Source organism: Dipodomys merriami, unplaced genomic scaffold (genome assembly GCF_024711535.1).
Source record: "Dipodomys merriami isolate MVZ:Mamm:240054 unplaced genomic scaffold, mDipMer1.0.p SCAF_70, whole genome shotgun sequence".
Taxonomy (NCBI): Eukaryota; Metazoa; Chordata; class Mammalia; order Rodentia; family Heteromyidae; genus Dipodomys; species Dipodomys merriami.
The window spans coordinates 303,982-320,538 of NW_027206291.1; the positions used below are offsets into that span (position 1 = coordinate 303,982).

General features: G+C 54.9%; 2 protein-coding genes across 4 annotated transcripts; both read right to left on the reverse strand.

The window, feature by feature from the left end:
• Nucleotides 1–311: 311 nt before the first annotated feature.
• On the reverse strand, nt 312–8,357 carry LOC138817772 (UV excision repair protein RAD23 homolog A-like). 3 transcript variants are annotated; one of them, XM_070008435.1, is made up of 9 exons: nt 8,199–8,357; nt 6,013–6,174; nt 5,671–5,855; nt 5,474–5,529; nt 5,227–5,354; nt 4,953–5,031; nt 4,719–4,852; nt 1,138–1,302; nt 312–699 (listed from the first exon to the last, which is right to left on the reverse strand). In XM_070008435.1, exons 1-9 carry the CDS (start codon nt 8,268–8,270, stop codon nt 349–351), a joined length of 1,332 nt encoding a protein of 443 aa, XP_069864536.1. In that variant the 5' UTR covers nt 8,271–8,357; the 3' UTR covers nt 312–348. The 3 variants fall into 3 exon arrangements, with proteins under 3 accessions (XP_069864536.1, XP_069864537.1, XP_069864534.1); XM_070008436.1 differs by having other exon boundaries at nt 593–1,053; nt 1,205–1,302; XM_070008433.1 differs by having other exon boundaries at nt 595–1,051.
• A 2,103-nt stretch (nt 8,358–10,460) lies between these two features.
• LOC138817755 (calreticulin) lies at nt 10,461–16,010 on the reverse strand. The gene is made up of 9 exons (XM_070008390.1): nt 15,856–16,010; nt 15,329–15,430; nt 14,932–15,135; nt 13,982–14,076; nt 13,675–13,884; nt 13,474–13,587; nt 13,199–13,342; nt 11,321–11,413; nt 10,461–11,232 (listed from the first exon to the last, which is right to left on the reverse strand). Exons 1-9 carry the CDS (start codon nt 15,944–15,946, stop codon nt 11,032–11,034), a joined length of 1,254 nt encoding a protein of 417 aa, XP_069864491.1. The 5' UTR covers nt 15,947–16,010; the 3' UTR covers nt 10,461–11,031.
• Nucleotides 16,011–16,557: the final 547 nt, after the last annotated feature.

A 16,557-nucleotide genomic window follows, 5' to 3' on the forward strand; every position in this document is an offset into this window, starting at 1 on the left:
GAGCTGGAGCTTCAGAGGGAGAGCACGGGATGGCTAGGCAAATAATGGGGGAGCAGATGGCAGTGCCGAAGGCTTCTGTTTACCAACATTAATCTCCAGTAATTAGCCAATTACCAGGGGGGAAGTGTAGCCAAAGCAGACTGTGGGGGGGGGGAGCAGCAACCCTCGAGGCCAGGCTGGAGCCCCCCATCTGCAGGGGCTCGCCAGCCCTCTCCCCTTCCCCACCTTCCCAAGTCAGGCGTGCCAGCCAGCCTCGGCTCTGGGCAAGCTGGCATCGCCAACCCCCGGCAGGCAGGAACCATTGTGAGGGCTGGTTTTTTAAAACTTTTATTCACTTCAAAACCTTCATCAGAGACGCGGTTCTGTCTGGGGTGGAGCTGGCCTTGGCCTCCAGAGCTGATGTTCCTTCATTCCCAGGCTGGAGGCCAAGGCCGGGAGGGTGGGGCCTGGGGCCTCTTGGGGCTCCCCCCAGATGGAAAGACTTGAGCTACTCCAAGTGGAGGAGCAAAGTTCGGGGTTCCAGCTTCCCCTCATCCTGCAGCGGGCGGGGCAGGGGTACTTTGTGGGGGAGCGTGGGGGGAGATGGGGAAGCGAGCAGCCGCCTCTCCATCTGGCTACAGAGCTGGGACAGAGGCCAAGACGGGTCCATCTGTCGCCTCCTGGCCCTGCCAGCAGCTTAGAGCAGGCTGGGCCGGGGGGCTGGGGGACAGCTGTCTGGCCCAGGTCCTCTCAGATTGGGGGGAGGGGGGTGCCCTCTAGGAGGGTGGGAACCTGGGCTGGCTTTTTGTCTTTTTTAGTTTTTTTTTTTTTAAGTTTTTGATTTTTTTCTCCCACTTCTTAAATAAACATGAATATATATATAGATATATTCTTTTCTTTTATAAAACTTTCTGTGGCGCGGGGGGGGGGGGGGGGGGGGCGGCCTGGCCTCCCAGCGTCACTCGTCATCAAAGTTCTGACTCAGGAGGAAGTTGGCAGCCAGGTTCTCGTTTTTCTCACATGCGAAGTAGGCCTGGATCACAAGGCTCTCTGGAAAGCCCAGGGCCTTCAACTGTGGGAAGATGGGCAGGGGTGAGCAGGAAGGGGGAGGTGGGAGGGGCTGCCCCATAGTAGGGTCACCCCTGCCAGGCCTCTTACCCTCTCGATAGCTTCCTTTTCCTGGGGTGTCACCTGGATGTAGTTCATCTGGGGTGCCTCCGCCCCAATGGCGCCCACCTCCCCCTCCACGTCTGAGATGTCCGCCAGCTCCCCAGGGGGTTCGTTCAACATCTGGATGAACTGCTCCTGGTGCCGGCTGATTTGCTGTGGGAGGGGGTGGGGGAAGTGGTCCTTAGCTCCTGATTCCTCTCCGGGAGTCCCCACCCCAGCCCTTGCTTTTATACCCATCAGGTAACACCCAGAAGATGCTATTCCAGTGAGCCACACCAGTCATCCCAGCTACTCAGGAAGCTGAGATCTGAGGATCGAGGTGTGAAACCAGCCAGGGCAAGAAAGATGCTGAGACTTCTTATTTTAGTGCTCAGGCCCTGAGTTCAAACCCCAATACTAGCACAAAAACAAATCCAGCTAAAGGGCACGGTAGCCATGGAAACAGCTCCAGCTCCTGTGCCGAGGACAGAGAGGCTGTGGGCAAGTCCACGGACCACTCAACAGCAGGTGTGTGCAGGAAGGCACTGAGGGCCTAGTTGGGAGGGGTTACTGGCCCCAACAAGCAGAGAAGAGGGAGGATTTCTACCAAGTGGAACAGCAGCAATCACAAAGGCCGAGGGGTGGACAAACGAGAAATGGAAGAAGATTCAGATGGCAAGAACTGCAGACACAAAGAAAGGGAAGGGGGGATGAAGTCCAGGTAAGGGTTAGGACTTCCTTCGAGTGCGACAGAAAGTCATGGTGGTAAACTGGGCACCAATCCCATAATCCTAGTTACTCAGGAAGCTAAGATCTGAGGTTCAAAGCCAGCCTGGGCAGGAAAGTCCTTGAAGACTCTCTTATCTCCAATTAACCACCAAAAGAGCTAGAACTGGAGCTGTGGCCCAAGTGGTATAGTATCAGCCTTGAGTAAAAAAGATGAGAGACAGCACCTAGGCACTGAGTTCAAGCCCCAGGCACCCAAGAGGAAAAAAAAAAAAGCCAGGCACTGATAGTTCACGCCTATAATCCTAGCTACTCAACAGGCTGAGATCTGAGTAGGAAAAGACGATGAGACTCTTATCTCCAACTAAGCACCAGAAAATAGGAAGTGGAGCTGTGGCTCAAAGTGGTAGAGCTCTAGTCTTGAGCAGAAAAGCTTAGGGACAATGCCCAGGCCGAGTTCAAGCCCTATGACAGACAAAAAGAAAAAGCCAAGGTGGAGATGGTGACAGTTAAAACTTGCAAAGATGGGACTGGATGGGGCACCTGGGGACCCAAAGCCTCATGCTGGCTTTACCACCAGAGCTGCACCTCAGCCCAGTGTACCTATTTTTATTATTTTATTTTTGTCTGTCATGGGACTTACTCAGCGCCTAGACAGCGCCTAGACACCGTCCCTGAGCTTTTCTAATCAAGGCAAGGGAAGGTGGCTCAGTGGTAGAGTGCTTGCCTCACATGAATGAGGCCCTGGGTTCGATTCCTCAGCACCACATAAGCAAAAAGAAAAAAGCTGGAAGTGGCGCTGTGGCTCAAGTGGTAGAGTGCTAGCCTTGAGCTGAAGGACAGCGCCCAGGCCCAGAGTTCGGCTCCCACGACTGATTAAAAAATATAATAATCATCAAGGTGAGCGCTTTACCATTTTGAACCACGCCACACTTCTGGTTTTCCGGTGGTTCATTGGAGATAAGAGGCTCACAGAGGGCTGGGAAGGTGGCTCAGTGGTAGTGCGCTTGCCTTGCATGCCTGAGGCCCTGGGTTCAATTCCTCAGCACCACATAAGCAAAAAGAAAAAAGCCGGAAGTGGCGTTGTGGCTCAAGTGGTAGAGCACTAGCCTTGAGCTGAAGAGCTGAGGGACAGCGCCCGGGCCCAGAGTTCAGGCCCCACGACCGGACCCCCCCCCCAAAAAAAAAAAAAAGAGTCTCACAGACTTTCCTTCCCTGGGCTGGCTTTGAACCACAATCCTCAGATCTCAGCCTCCTGAGTAGCTAGGATGACAGGTGTGAGCCACTGGTACTCAGCTTTTTTCTTGTTTTTGAGATGAGGTCTCACTCTCAACCCAGGCTGGCCTGTTACCCACCAACCTCCACCTCAGCTTCTCAAGTACTAGGACTCCAGGTGTGCGCCCCATGCCTGGCCTAGAGTCTTGTAAGGTCACACAGCAGCGTGTTGGGACCCTGGAGGTTCTGAAGCAGCTGTGTTTCTGTCAACTCCTGACCACATTCATGTGGAAGAAAAGTGTTTTCTCTGCAATCGGGCTGTGGGCCGTGGGCAGGGGAACTGGGCCAGAGGAGGAGCTGGGCGGAGCGGAAGCGAAGTGGAAATGGTCCCGTGTAGTCCCCAGCAGGCCATGGTTCAAGCAACTGGGATAGAGAGGGGAGGGGTCTGGGAGAAGGCTGTTGTGGAGTCTCAAAAGCTTAGGGAAAAAACTTCACTATGGCAGCGCGAGCCTGTCATCCTAGCTACCCAGAAGGCTCAGCTTTGAGGATCACAGTTCGAAGCCAGTCTGGGAAGGAAAGTCCATGAGACTCTTACCTCCAATGAAACACCAGAAAACCGGAAGTGGCTCTGTGGCTCAAAGTGGTAGAGCACTAGCCTTGAGCATAAGGACTCAGGGACAGCACCCAGGCCCTGAGTTCAGGCCCCATGACCAGGGGGAAGAAGAAAAATAATTTTACTAGGCCAGGTACACCAGTGGCTCATGTCTGTAATCCTAACTACTCAGGAAGCTGAGATTTGAAGATCATAATTCAAAACCAGCTTGGGCAGGAAAGACTGTGAAACTCCAATACACTAACAAAAATCTGGAAGTGGGGCAATGGCAGAGTGGTAAAACACCAGACTTGAGCAAAAAGGAAGCTCACAGACAGCACCCAGGCCAACTTCAAGCCCCAGGACCAGCTGAAAGACAAACCAAAAAAACATATTTAAGGAATGGGAAGGTGGCTTAGTGGTAGAGTGCTTGCCTAGCATGCATGAAGCCCTGGGTTCGATTCCTCAGTACCACATACACAGAAAAGCTCAAAGTGGCGCTGGGGCTCACGCAGTAGAGTGCTAGCTTTGAGCAAAAGAAGTTCAAAGACAGCACCCAGGTGCTGAGTTCAAGCCCCAGGACTGGCCAAACAAACAAGCAAACAAAAACAGAACTTTTTAAGACATTAAGTTAGCCAGAGACCCACTCAGACAATGGCAGGTGTTCGCAAAGGTCCGGGATTGCAGACTGTCCCATGAGGATGGTGACTGGGGGGGGGGGGGGGGGGGGGGGCGGTGAGTACAAGGGAAAGCCGAGAGCAGGAACTGCCTGTGGAGGCACCCAAGGTGCCGTGAGAGGTGGGCAGCTGGACCCAGAGGAGGCTGCTAGGGCACCCAGGTGAGAGGCGGAGCCCAGGACGCCCACACCCAGCTGGAAGATTCTGTGATCAAGTTCCCCACGCCTCCCTGGTGGTCCAGACAGCACACCTCCACAGGGAGCAGAGGTGCGTGGGGGGGGGGGGAATCCCAGGAGAGCCACCCACCCCACACCTCGATCCAGGCATCCTTGGGAAAGGGGAACCGGCACTTGAGCACCCCCCTCTGCCCTGGGCCGCACCTGCAGCAGCTGAGGGTTGTCCTGGCCCAGCTGCTGGAGCAGGGCGGGCAGCAGCGCTGGGTCCTGCTGGATCACCTGCCGCATGTTCTGGAACTGGGGCTGGTCCCGCAGGAACTCCAGGGGGTTCTCCCCAGCTGGCGGGAGGGAGCACGCGTGTGGTCAGACACCACGCAGGACTTCCAGGGTCTGAGAACACAGACACCAGATGCCCTATGCCCTCCTCCCATGGCTCACCTGCTTCTGTGGCTGACGGCTCGGGCACCTGGCTCTCCTGGACCGCACTGTGTTCAGGCTCGGGGCTCCCAGGAATTCCCTGTCAAGGGTGTGGTCTAATATTCGTACCCAGGCCTCCTCCAGGGTGGCCTGCCCTGGCAGGAGACTGGGAGGCCCCAGGTGCCCTCCCTCAAAGCCCACCCGCCGCCCTCCCAGCAGCCTCCTGGGGGAAGCCCGACCCAGCCGCTCCCCGGGGCCCTTGGCACAGGCTGCGCCTCCCCGGTGAGGCTCTCACCGTGAGCAGATACTCCACCGCCCGGTGCGGGTTGTTGTAGCTGGCTCTCAGGGCGGCCACCACCCGCTCACGCTCGTAGCCCATGGCCACGATCTCCGCCAGCATCGCCTCATACTCAGAGCCCGTCACTGTGGAGGGAGCAGCGAGCCTGGGTCACCAGGGATGGGCGCCCCGCAGCTCCCGGGGCCCACCCCAGCTGATGGCTGTGGGCACCCAGTCACCTCTGCCCTGGGGACCACCCACCCACCTAGCGTGGACGCCGCGTCTTCCTCTCGCCCGCTGCTACCTGAAGAGGGAACAGAGCTGCAAATTCAAGAGAGAGAAATCGGACCCTGGCTTCTGGTGGCTCGCCCCTCCCCCCAGGTGCAGGAGGCGCTTTGGAGGTGCCATTGGGGGGGTGGGGGGAGAGAGGGCCCAAGATGGGGGGTACTGCCCCTGCCTTACCCTGACAGAGACTCTGGCGACGTCGTGGTGGCCGACTCCTCCGACGGGCTCTGGTCCTCTCGGCTGGTGGGTGGGGGTTGGGCCATGCCTGAGGCAGGGACCGTCGGGAAGGGTGTGGAGGACTCCGGAGGGGCGGCAGTGGGCGAGGCCTCTGGGGGGGCTGAGGTACCCGGGCCAGCTTTGGCCTGCGACAGCAAGAGAACAGGCGTCAGCAAGGCTCTATCAAGCCCCCATAGCCCGCCGCACGGCCACCCCGCCCTGCCCACGGCTAATCTCTCCTGGGCACACGCGCTCTCTGCCAGCACCCCCCTCCCCTCCCCACCTTCTAGGCCATCCACCCACCTTGGTCACCATGACGACCACAAAGTTCTTCTCATCAATTCTGTAGTCCCTAATGGGAACATCGTCGCTCAGGATCTTGCCGGCATAGATGAGTTTCTGTCCAGCCACTGGGAAAGCATCACGGCCCTTCTCAGCCTCTATCTTCTCCTTCAGGACCTTTACCTGGAGAGACAAGCAGAGAGGTTCATAGCAAGCCCTGACCCTTCTCTCCCACTTCTGCTCTAGGGAGTCCAGCTGTGAGTCCCCAGGACAGAGGCTGAGCTTTGTAGTCAAGCGTACTCATGACAGAGCATTTACTCATAAGCCTGTACTATATGTGCCAAGCATTTTCTGACTCCGTGAGGTCGTTTTATGTCGTCCTCAGTCTTGAGCACTGGGCATAGAACCCAGGGCCACCAGGCCTGAGTGGCAAGCACTCTACCAATGAGCTGCAACCTCAGCTCATTCAAGTTCCTGTACAGAGGCCAAGGCATTGCACAAAACCCAACAGCTGGGTGCTAGTGACTCATGCCAGTAATCTTAGCTACTCAGGAAGCTGAGATGTAAAGATGGCAGTTCGAAGCCAGCCCAGGCAAGAAAACCCCTTAGATTCTATCTGCAAAGAACCACCAGAAGTAGAGCTGTGACTCCTACAGTAGGATGCAAAAACTAAGGGATGGCACTGAGGCCCTGAATTCACCCACATGGGCCCTAAAACTCACTGCTGTCATGGAGTAGGCAACATTGGGAGGAAAAAAGCAACTATGTATTTCAGATGACAGGAAATATGTTGAGAAATGAAACATTATTTCTCCCTATTGTTCTCCCCTCAGCTGACCTCAGATAATAACAGTGACCTCTATTTACTGGGAAGCTACTACAGATTGTAAGGGTGTAGGTATCATATTTTCACACAGTGTAATTGTATCAAATGGGTCCCAGTGGCCTTATATTGTAAATTAAGCCACTTGCCCAAATCCACAGATCTCAGCCTGGGCTACCTACAGAAACTGTCCCCAAAACAAAACAAAAGCCAGGCCTGCAGCTCACACTTGAAATCCTACTCTGGAGGCCAGAGATCTGAGGGTCTTGGTTTGAAACCAGCCTCGGTGGAAAACTCCGTGGAACTCTTTATTTTTTTTTGGGTCCCATCGTGGGGCCTGAACTCTGGGCCTGGGTGCTGTCCCTCAGCTCTTCAGCTCAAGGCTAGCGCTCTACCACTTGAGCCAGAGTGCCACTTCCGGCTTTTTTTTTCTTATGTGGTGCTGAGGAATCGAACCCAGGGCCTTGAGCATGCCAGGCAAGTGCTCTACCACTGAGCCACCTTCCCAGCCCCAAACTCCGTGGAACTCTTATCTCCAATTAACTATCAAAACGCCAGAAGTGGCACGGTGGCTCAAGTGGTAGAGTGCTAGCCTTGAGCACAAGAAGTTCAGCTCAGGGGGCAGTGCCCAGACCCTGAGTTCAAGCCCTGGGACACGGACACACACACACACACACACACACACACACACACACACACACACACACACACACACACACACACGTGAAAACCCTGGGGCTGTCAGAGGAAAGCACAACGAATTGGAACGCTATCTCTGCCCACTTCCCGTGACCGTGGCAAAGTTTAACACTCAGGCCCCCACATCGGTAAAAGGAAGGGTCCTCAAATGACAAGCTTGGCTTTTTTGTTTTTGCAGACATAGCAAGATGACATGGCAGTGCTCGCTGACTGGGAAAGAATCAACGGGCCAAACTCGGACCACCAAAACTAGTCAGACGGAGAACATTTACTATCGTGCTCATCACCGCCTTGTCCCCGCTCCCCGGTCCGCATCTCTTTGAAGTCCTCACTGTCAGATTCGGCCACGGAGGACCTGCGGAGCCGCCCGCCGGGCTGGCAGCGCGGCGCCCAGCAGGGAAGGCGAGCCTGCGGCTCCCGCGCCCCGCGAGGGCGCTGACACCCGAGCCGGGCGCCCCGGGGGCGGGGCCTCCCCCGACACCTGCCGCGGGGCGGCCCCGGAGCCGTGGGGCCGAGCCAGCGCCGATCGGGGGGCTCCGGGCACGTCGGGAGGCCGGGCGTGGGCCGCCCCGGCCCGCGACCTCCTCCGCGCCCCTCCCGTTGGGATCCCGGCCCCCCCGCCCCCCGCCCCCGGCACCCGTCACTGCCGCCGCCCCCGCCCCCGGGGCCCCGGCCCGGCCCGCACCGTCTCATCAGGCTCCATGCGGATCTTGAAGGTCTGCTGCTGCAGTGTTTTGAGCGTGATGGTGACGGCCATGACGGGGCCCGAGCAACGAGGCGGCCCCGGGATCCTCACACAACATGCAACTCACGCCGCCGCCATCTTAGCGCTCGGCCGCGCCAAGCGCCAAGCTCTTCCGGGTAAGCTGCGCGCGCACCTCGGCGCCTTGTGAGCATGCGCACAAGCCCTCGTTGGGACTAAGCATGCGCAGATCAAACTCTGCCTTGAGGGAGGAGGCTTCAAACTCTAGGCAGGCAGGAGTCACGTGGCCTCGTGAGAGTGACGCCATGCTTATTAGCGGTGACGTCATTTGACCGCAAAATGGCTCCTGCGTCGCCACTTTTACATCCAGGTTTTCTTTATGACGTTAACTTTTCATGTTCTTGCTCCAGATACTTGTACTTCTTCCTAAAAACCTTTAGGAACCCTGAAACTACAGGTTAATCAGACGGATACCTAACAGTCAAGCAACAGACATCTTCTCAATTTGGGAGTGACACATTTTGTGACCCCCATCCCTCTTCACTTGGGGTGGGGAGGTGCAGTGCCTGGGATGGGGCTCGAACTCTCTAACTCAGGGCCTCCCATTCTCAAATTTTTCTCAAGGTTTGTACTCATTACCACTTGAGCCACAGCTCCACTTCAAGTTTTCTGGTGGTTAGTTTCACGAACTTTCCTGCCCAGGCTGGCCTCAAACACTGATCCTAAGACCTAACTCTTCGAATAGCATTAAACCATCAGCACCCAACTTGCTCCCTTCCAACTGCTACAGTAAAATCCCATTATCCCCCAACTATACCCCCAAGTATGAAGATGGTAACTTTGCAGGACTCTATATTGAATTTGGTTTGTTTTTTTGGGTCCGGTCGTGGGGCCTGAACTCTGGGCCTGGGCACTGTCCCTCAGCTCTTCAGCTCAAGGCTAGCACTCTACCACTTGAGCCACTTCCGACTTTTTCCTTTTTGCTTATGTGGTGCCTCATCAGGCATGCAAGGCAAGCGCTCTACCACTGAGCCACCTTCCCAGCCCTCTTTATTGAATTTGGAATTCCTTTTAATTTTCTGTTAATGCATATCCCCCATCCCTGGCCAAACACATACTAGGGAGAATGAAGTACAAGAGGCCAGACCAAGGGCAGGGGTCCTGGAAGGGTGAGTTGCCACTTGAACTGGTTGCATTCCAGTTAGTAGATAACATGGGGTGCCGACAGAAACCATGGCAACGTCCCAAGTCTGAAGTGACCATGACCTGTGTCCCAGCAGACACCAGTCACCTGTCCCAGTGTGTCCAGCTCCTGTCTGTCCTCCCTTCACTCACCCAAAGCATAGAAGGGTGCCAAGGTTGACTCATGGCTTTACCAACTCAGACAGAAGCTCCTGCCCACCCCACCTGCTACCCCAAAGATTCATGAACCCCAGAAGTGCCCTCAAGTCCAGGCCTTCCACCTCTATTCGCACTCTATTTACAGTATCAAGATTGAACTCTCAAGGCCTGGGCACTGCCCTGAGCTTTCTGACTAAAGGCTAGCCACTCTACCACTTGAGTCTGCTTCCACTTTCTAGGTGGTTAATTAGTGCCAAGTCTTAGGACATTTCTGCCCAGGCTGGCTCTGGACCAGGCTCCTCAGCCTGAGTATCCTGAACACATGACCTGAGTCACATGTGTCCAGGTACAAGTCTTTCTTTTCATATCCCAACTCTAGCCCTTGCATCCACCCACCCCATCACCTGTTTCTAAGTTCCCTACCCAATTGGCGGTATTACCAAAATGTACCAGTCTGGTACCAAGGATAGGGAAATTCAAACAGGGAGTAAGAGTAGAGGTTGTAACAGGCATTCTTCCACTGGGCTGGCTTGTCATCTTGGGGAAAACTTGGCCACTTTCTTTTTTGCGGTTCTGGAGTTTTAACCAAGGGCCTTGTGCTTGCTAAGCAGGTGCTTTGCATTACTGAGCCCTTTCAGCCCTGGTTGTTTTTGATATAGGGAGTGGAAAATGTACTTTAGGTGTGAACCATAAGCCGGGATGACGCTTAGCTTTGTCCACTTGGAAGGCTGGTAGACTACCATGATCCTGATTTCCACTTGCCCTGCAGCTAGGATTACAGGTGTGAAGCACCAGCATCTGGCCTCAGCCATTTCTCTAGCAGCAGAAAAAGCTGCCCCCCTAAAATTGCTACCTTTAGTTGCCTGTTGTCCATCCTCCTCGCAGAAGGAGACTCAAAAGGAGGAAGACACAAAACTTAATTTAATAGAAATTTTGTTTGTAGTTCTTACAATCTCAGTGTGAGCCAAGTTGGAACCTGTTACCCCACCCACAAGTGGCCCAGTCCTGGGGGCAGGGCAGGAAAGGAGGGGATGGGAAGAGGCCCCATTCCTCCTCAGTGCCGGGGGTCCGGACACGCCACCTTTCTCCTCTCTTCCCCCCCCCCCCCCACCTCTGGGCTGTAAGGAGAGCAGATGGAATCTCAAGCCTGTGGCTTCTCCTCCACACTTTTGTTCCTGGGGTTGGAGGGAAATAACTAAGGGGACCAGAAGGGACATGTCAATCAACAGTGACCAGAGCCAGGGGTGAGGACTGTAGAATTGAAGACAAAACACCAGTAAAAAAAAAAAAAAAAAAAAAAAAAGAAAAAGAAAAAAATTAGGCGGGGGAAACAAAACCAAAATCCACCCCCAATCTGAACCCGCCTAGGAAAAAAGAAAGTTCTGTAGTCTCATAGAGACATTATTTGGCGCGCCGGCTCCGCAGCAGGAGCGCTCAGGCCTCAGTCCAGCCCTGGCGGCGGGTGGCCCGGCCTCTACAGCTCGTCCTTAGCCTGGCCAGCAGCTTCTTCCTCCTCCTCTTCCTCCTTGTCCTCCTCCTCCTCTTCATCCTCATCTTTGTCATCTTCGTCCTCCTTGTCCTCCGCTTCTTCCTCCTCCTTGCGCTTCTTGTCTTCCTCCTCTTCCTTTAGCCTCTGCTCCTCGTCCTGTTTGTCCTTCATCTGCTTTTCTGCTGCCTGAGAACAGATTGGGTCCCTTCAGCACCAGGGCCCCCGGCCTGCCAGTCCCGCCCCATCCCCGACCCCAAGGGGGAACGAGCCCCACCTTTGTGACGCCCCACGTCTCATTGCCGAACTCCTCTGCGTATGCCTCATCATTGGTGATGAGGAAGTTGTCAAAGATGGTGCCAGACTTGACCTGGGGAAGGTGAACAGAAGAGGAAGTGAGATGATCTGGACAGGGCTCCACCTGCCTGCTTCTGTTTCTGTCTGCTACAATGGCTGCATCTGCAAGGTGCTGAGTATGTGGCTCAGTGGTAGAGCGCTTGCCTAGCATTCATGAAGCCCTGGCTTCCATTCCTCACTACCACATATACAGAAAAAACTGCAAGTGGCGCTATGGCTCAAGTAGTAGAGAGCTAGCCCTGAGCAAAAGAAGCTCAGCGACAGTGCCCAGGTCCTGAGATCAAGCCCAGGACTGGCAAAAAAAAAAAAAAAAAAATGCTGGCAGCCAGGTACCAATGGCTTATACTTGTCACCCTACCTACTCAGGAGGCTGAGATCCGAGGATCATGGTTCAAAGCAGGGAAGTGTATAAGACTCATCTCCAATTAACCACCAGAAAACCAGAAGTGGTGCTGTTGCTCAAGTGGTACAGCACTAGCCGTGAGCTAAAGAGCTCAGGGACAGCGCCCAGGCCCAGAGTTCAAGTCCCACCACCAACCAAAAAATAAATAAATAAAAAGATGCTGGGGATGGTGGCACACTGTTATAATCTCAGCTGCCTCAGGAGGCTATAAAGCAGGGAATCCAGAGTTCTGACCTGCTTTCAGCTATCTAGCAAGACATGCCTGCCTCTTCAGGAAAAATAAGGGTACAAACAGTGCTGATATTGATGTTCAAAGGACAAGATGGGCTGCACTCCTGGGGTTCAAACCCCAGCTCTGCCATTTCCTACCTACGTGACCTTGGGCTCCCAACTTCACTTTTCTGCACAAGGCTCCTTCATCTGTGAAGCGGGGATTCACCCCATTGCGCAGATCTTTTTTAGGCACCTAATATGCCTGTTAGAAACCCAGTTCCTGCTAACTGGCAATAGCTTAATGAACTAATTTGTATAAAGTACTTTGAGAACCTCAAGGGAGGGAGGTTGAATGAATAGAGAAAAACTAAGAAATACTTAAGAAATGGTGCTGTGGCTCAAGTGGTAGAGCACTTGCCTTGAGCTGAAGAGCTGAGGGACAGCGCCCAGGCCCAGAGTTCAAGCCCCATGACCAATAAAAAAATTTTTTAAAAATTAAAAGAAGAAAGAAAACATGTACCAAACCCAAGGACCTGATTTCAATTCCAAATGTTCAGGGGAGAGGGGGGCACAAAAGCAGAATGTAGCCGGGCGCTGGTGGCTCATGCCTATAATCCTAGCTACTCAGGAGGCTGAGATCTGAGGATCTCGGTTCAAAGCCAGCCTGGGCAGGAATGTCCGTGAGACTCTTATCTTCAATAAACCACTAGAAAACCAGAAGTGGTGCTATGGTTTAAGTGGTAGAGCACTAGCCTTGTGCTGAAGAGCGCAGGACAGGGCCCAGAGTTGAAGCCCCACAACTGACAAAAAAACAAAAACAGAACGTAGTGACTTAGCTCCTCAGGAAACAGATCTGAGGATCTGTCTGAAGCCAGCCTGTGCAGAAAAGTCTGAGATTCATCTCCAATTAATCACAGAAAAAGCTGGAAGTGGGCTGTAGCAAAAGGAGCTCAGGGACAGTGAGTGCCTAGGCCCGGAGTCAACGCCCAGGACTGGCAGGAAAAAAAAAAACTAAGAAACAGTGCAAGTCACACACACACACACACACACGCACACACGCACACACATGCACGAACCACCTTGGACACCTTGGCGAGAGACCTGCTTGGATTCAAAGCCCAGGCTTGTCCCTTCCTCCAGCCTCCCAGGTGACTCTAACACTCTGGGGGATGCTTGTCTCACCTGCCAGAGGTCCAGGCCCAGCACTGCAAAGTTATCATAAGCATAGATGTTGGCATCAGGAGAGTACTCAGGGTTGTCGATCTCTGGGTGAATCCACGTGCCCTTGTAATCAGGGTTATCAATCTGCCGTGGCTTCCACTCACCCTACAGAAGGGAACCAGAAGGTGAGGGCAGAGATGGATGGGTACACTCCTGAGCAGAGCCCTAAGCCCTGGCTTGCTTTGCGCAGTCCCAACCCAGGGCCGTGCATGCTCTTAGCAGGTGCTCACACTCACCTTGTACTCAGGGTTCTGAATGACTGGGGGTTCCCACTCTCCATCCATCTCCTCATCCCAGTCCTCAGGCTTCTTAGCATCAGGGTCAGGGATGTGCTCAGGCTTGTCCCAGTCCTAGGGGTACACCAGAAGGTCAGAGGGGGGCCTTGCTGTCCTCCACTCTGTGAGGTGGCAGGAGAGAAGCGCTGCCCAGGCACCAACCTCAGGCTTGGAGTCTGTGGGGTCATCGATCTTGGCCCGCTCGTCCCAGTCTTCTGGCTTGGAAGCGTCAGGGTCCTTGATCTTCTTGGGGGGCAGGAAGTCCCAATCATCCTCCAGGGACCCTGACTCCACCTGGCTGTTGTCGATCTTCACCTCGTAGGTGTTGTCAGGCCGAACGATCAGCGTGTACAGGTGAGTGAATTCATCATCCTGAAGAGGGAGGGAAGGTGGGAGTTGAGCCCCGCCCACTTGGCTGGCTTGGGGCCTTCCCTGAAGGACAGCCTTTTACTGCCAGCCCCAGGCACACCTTGCACCGGATGTCCTTGTTGATCAGCACGTTCTTGCCCTTGTAGTTGAAAATGACATGAACCTTCTTGGTGCCAGGACCGCAGATGTCAGGGCCTGGGTGGAAAGTATATCACTTAAGGGTCACAAATTGAACTGCCAACACAGGGCAGCCCCGCCCCTCTTTCTGAAAGGAAAACTTATTTTCCTTTTTGTACGTTTAAGACAGGACAGGGGTCTTGCAGCGACTCTCCGTCCTGCTCCAGCCTTCCCACACTCCCATGTAGTAAAATTACAGCTGTATGTTACCATACTAGACCAGAAGACCCAATTCTTTTTTTTTTTTTGCTTTTTGCTTATGTGGTGCTGAGGAATTGAACCCAGGGCCTCTGGCATGCAAGGCAAGCACTTTACCTCTGAGCCACCTTCCCAGCCCAAAGATATTACTTTTTTTTTTTTTGGTTCTGGTCATGGGGCCTGAACTCTGGGCCTGGGCTCTGTCCCTCAGTTTTCAGCTCAAGGCTAGCGCTCCACCACTTGAACCACAGCACCACTTTCGGGTTTTTTCTTTTTGCTTATAGGGTGCTGAGGAATCAAACCCAGGGCCTCAGGCATGCAAGGCAAGTGCTCTACTACTGAGCCACCTTTCCAGCCCTAGAAGACCCAATTCTTAAACTCAGGTCTATTAAAGCTGAAAAGATGAGGTTGGGATCTTGAATCTGTCCTTAACAGGGCTCTATGTAGGGCCCAAAGTGCAAGTGACTAATCAGTGCTCTAAAGCACCTCATGCTCATTTGTAAACTCAGAAAATACCCTAGGCCAATGACTGCCCTACCCAACTGTCATTACATGAAATCTCTACTTAGCTATTCTACAGAAAAAGTCTAAGTCTGATCACTTAGGGGCTTTCTAAAAGATCACCTTCCTGGATTACAAGGAATCTACTCTCTCTCCAGCTGAGGGGCCACTCACCGAACATTATGTTGTACTCAGAGTCTCCGTGCATGTCCTTCTGGTCCAGATTACCGGGAAACAGCTTCACGTAGCCGCCTCCACAGTCGATGTTCTGTTCGTGCTTTACGGTGAACTGGACCACTAGCGTCTGACCCTTGTTGCTGAAAGGCTCGAATCTGGCCGACAGAGCGTAAAATCGGGCATCCTGGCTGGTCTGCAGCCCTAAGATTGGGATAGCACTGAGGTTACCATAGAGAGTGCCCCTCCCCCTGCCGCGGACCTCCATCCTGGGACACACAGATGACCTCGCCCACTTCGTTCCCCCCACCAACCTCACAGCTCAAGTATGCTGACTCCAGCTCTACAGCCAGGAAGTCCTCCTGCATACCCGCACCCGATCCCAGACTCTTCTTACCTTTATCTTTCTCCTGATCACCGTAGAACTTGCCGGAACTGAGGACGAATTTGCCAAAGTCTGATTTGTGTTTGGATTCGATCCAACGAGAAGTCCAATCATCTGGAGAGGGGGGATGGGGGTGGCTCAGAGGGGCGGGCAGGTCAGCGGGGTTGGATCCCTTCACCCCAAATCCACCAGGAGCTACAAAGCGGCGGCTGAGCGAGGGGGGGGAATGGGTGGGCGGGGCGGGACAAAGTGAGACCAACCCCCCAAGTCTCCCCTCCCCAGTCTCCCGATTGACATTTTGTGAGCGGCTCGAGATCCTCGGGCGAACCCTTACTCCCGCCCCGGGAGGCCGCTGCGTCCTCCGAGCTCCCCGAGGAGGAGGAACAGGAATCGCCCGCGGCTCGGGTCCCCGAGGGCCACCGTGTTGGCCCTCGGAGCGATAATTACAGGCGACAGACAAGGCAGCTCGGGCTGGGGGGAGGGGGAGGGGGCGCCGGCCGAGTCGTTGAGATGGCCTCGAGACCAGAAGCAGGCGTTACCTCCATCCAGAAACTGCTCCTTGAAGTACACGGCGGGCTCGGCGATAGCCAGGCCGAAGAGGCCGAGCAGGAGGGGAACGGGTAGCAGCATGGCGGGCCGAGGGGGCGGCGGCGCGCGGGCCCTTTAAAACGATCCTCCAGCAGCAGCTCTGCAGCACCGACGGACGCCGCTGCCGGCTGCCCGCTTTTATATCTGCCCGCCTCTCACACCAACCTGGACCGACCTTAGAGCCCGCCCCTGAGTCTTTATCATTGGTGCAGAGCCACAAGCCTCCCTTTTTATTGGGTAGCTGGCCGAGCAGCATGTTCGGTTGTGCCTCGGAACGCTGGGATCCCAGATGGCCGATTTCTATTGGTTGCAGTACTGGCCAATGAGGGTCGACCACGCGTTGTGGGGGACGCCCTCTGGTGGGGTGGAGGGAGGCCGCGAGCCCCCTCCGGCGAAGTCATGTGACCAGGCCTCAGCCCAACCCCGCCTGCGTCCTCGCGAGTCCGCTCCCCACCTGGTCGTTTAAAGAACCCGCGCGAGCGGCCGCTGGAGTCGGGCGCCCGGGTTCGGGGACCCCCGCCCCACCCTCGTACCCTTCCATCCCCTCCGCCTGACTCCCGGGTTTTGGGGAACGCCCTGCCCGGACGTGATCTCTCTTCTCTCCCTCTTTCACCGGGATGGGTCATAGATCCTGGGGCTCCCCTTGTACCCCA

What these genes read in the sequence shown, in the direction of transcription:
- LOC138817772 (XM_070008435.1), bottom strand. Translation starts at nt 8,270, where the DNA reads ATGGCCGTCACCATCACGCTCAAAACACTGCAGCAGCAGACCTTCAAG. An exon ending in GCATGGAGCCTGATGAGACG is followed by an intron (nt 6,175 to 8,198) that starts GTGCGGGCCGGG and finishes TTGTCTCTCCAG; the next exon opens with GTAAAGGTCCTGAAGGAGAA. An exon ending in TGGTCGTCATGGTGACCAAG is followed by an intron (nt 5,856 to 6,012) that starts GTGGGTGGATGG and finishes TTGCTGTCGCAG; the next exon opens with GCCAAAGCTGGCCCGGGTAC.
- LOC138817755 (XM_070008390.1), bottom strand. Translation starts at nt 15,946, where the DNA reads ATGCTGCTACCCGTTCCCCTCCTGCTCGGCCTCTTCGGCCTGGCTATC. An exon ending in CCACAGACTCCAAGCCTGAG is followed by an intron (nt 13,588 to 13,674) that starts GTTGGTGCCTGG and finishes GTGTACCCCTAG; the next exon opens with GACTGGGACAAGCCTGAGCA. An exon ending in TTCAGAACCCTGAGTACAAG is followed by an intron (nt 13,343 to 13,473) that starts GTGAGTGTGAGC and finishes TCCCTTCTGTAG; the next exon opens with GGTGAGTGGAAGCCACGGCA.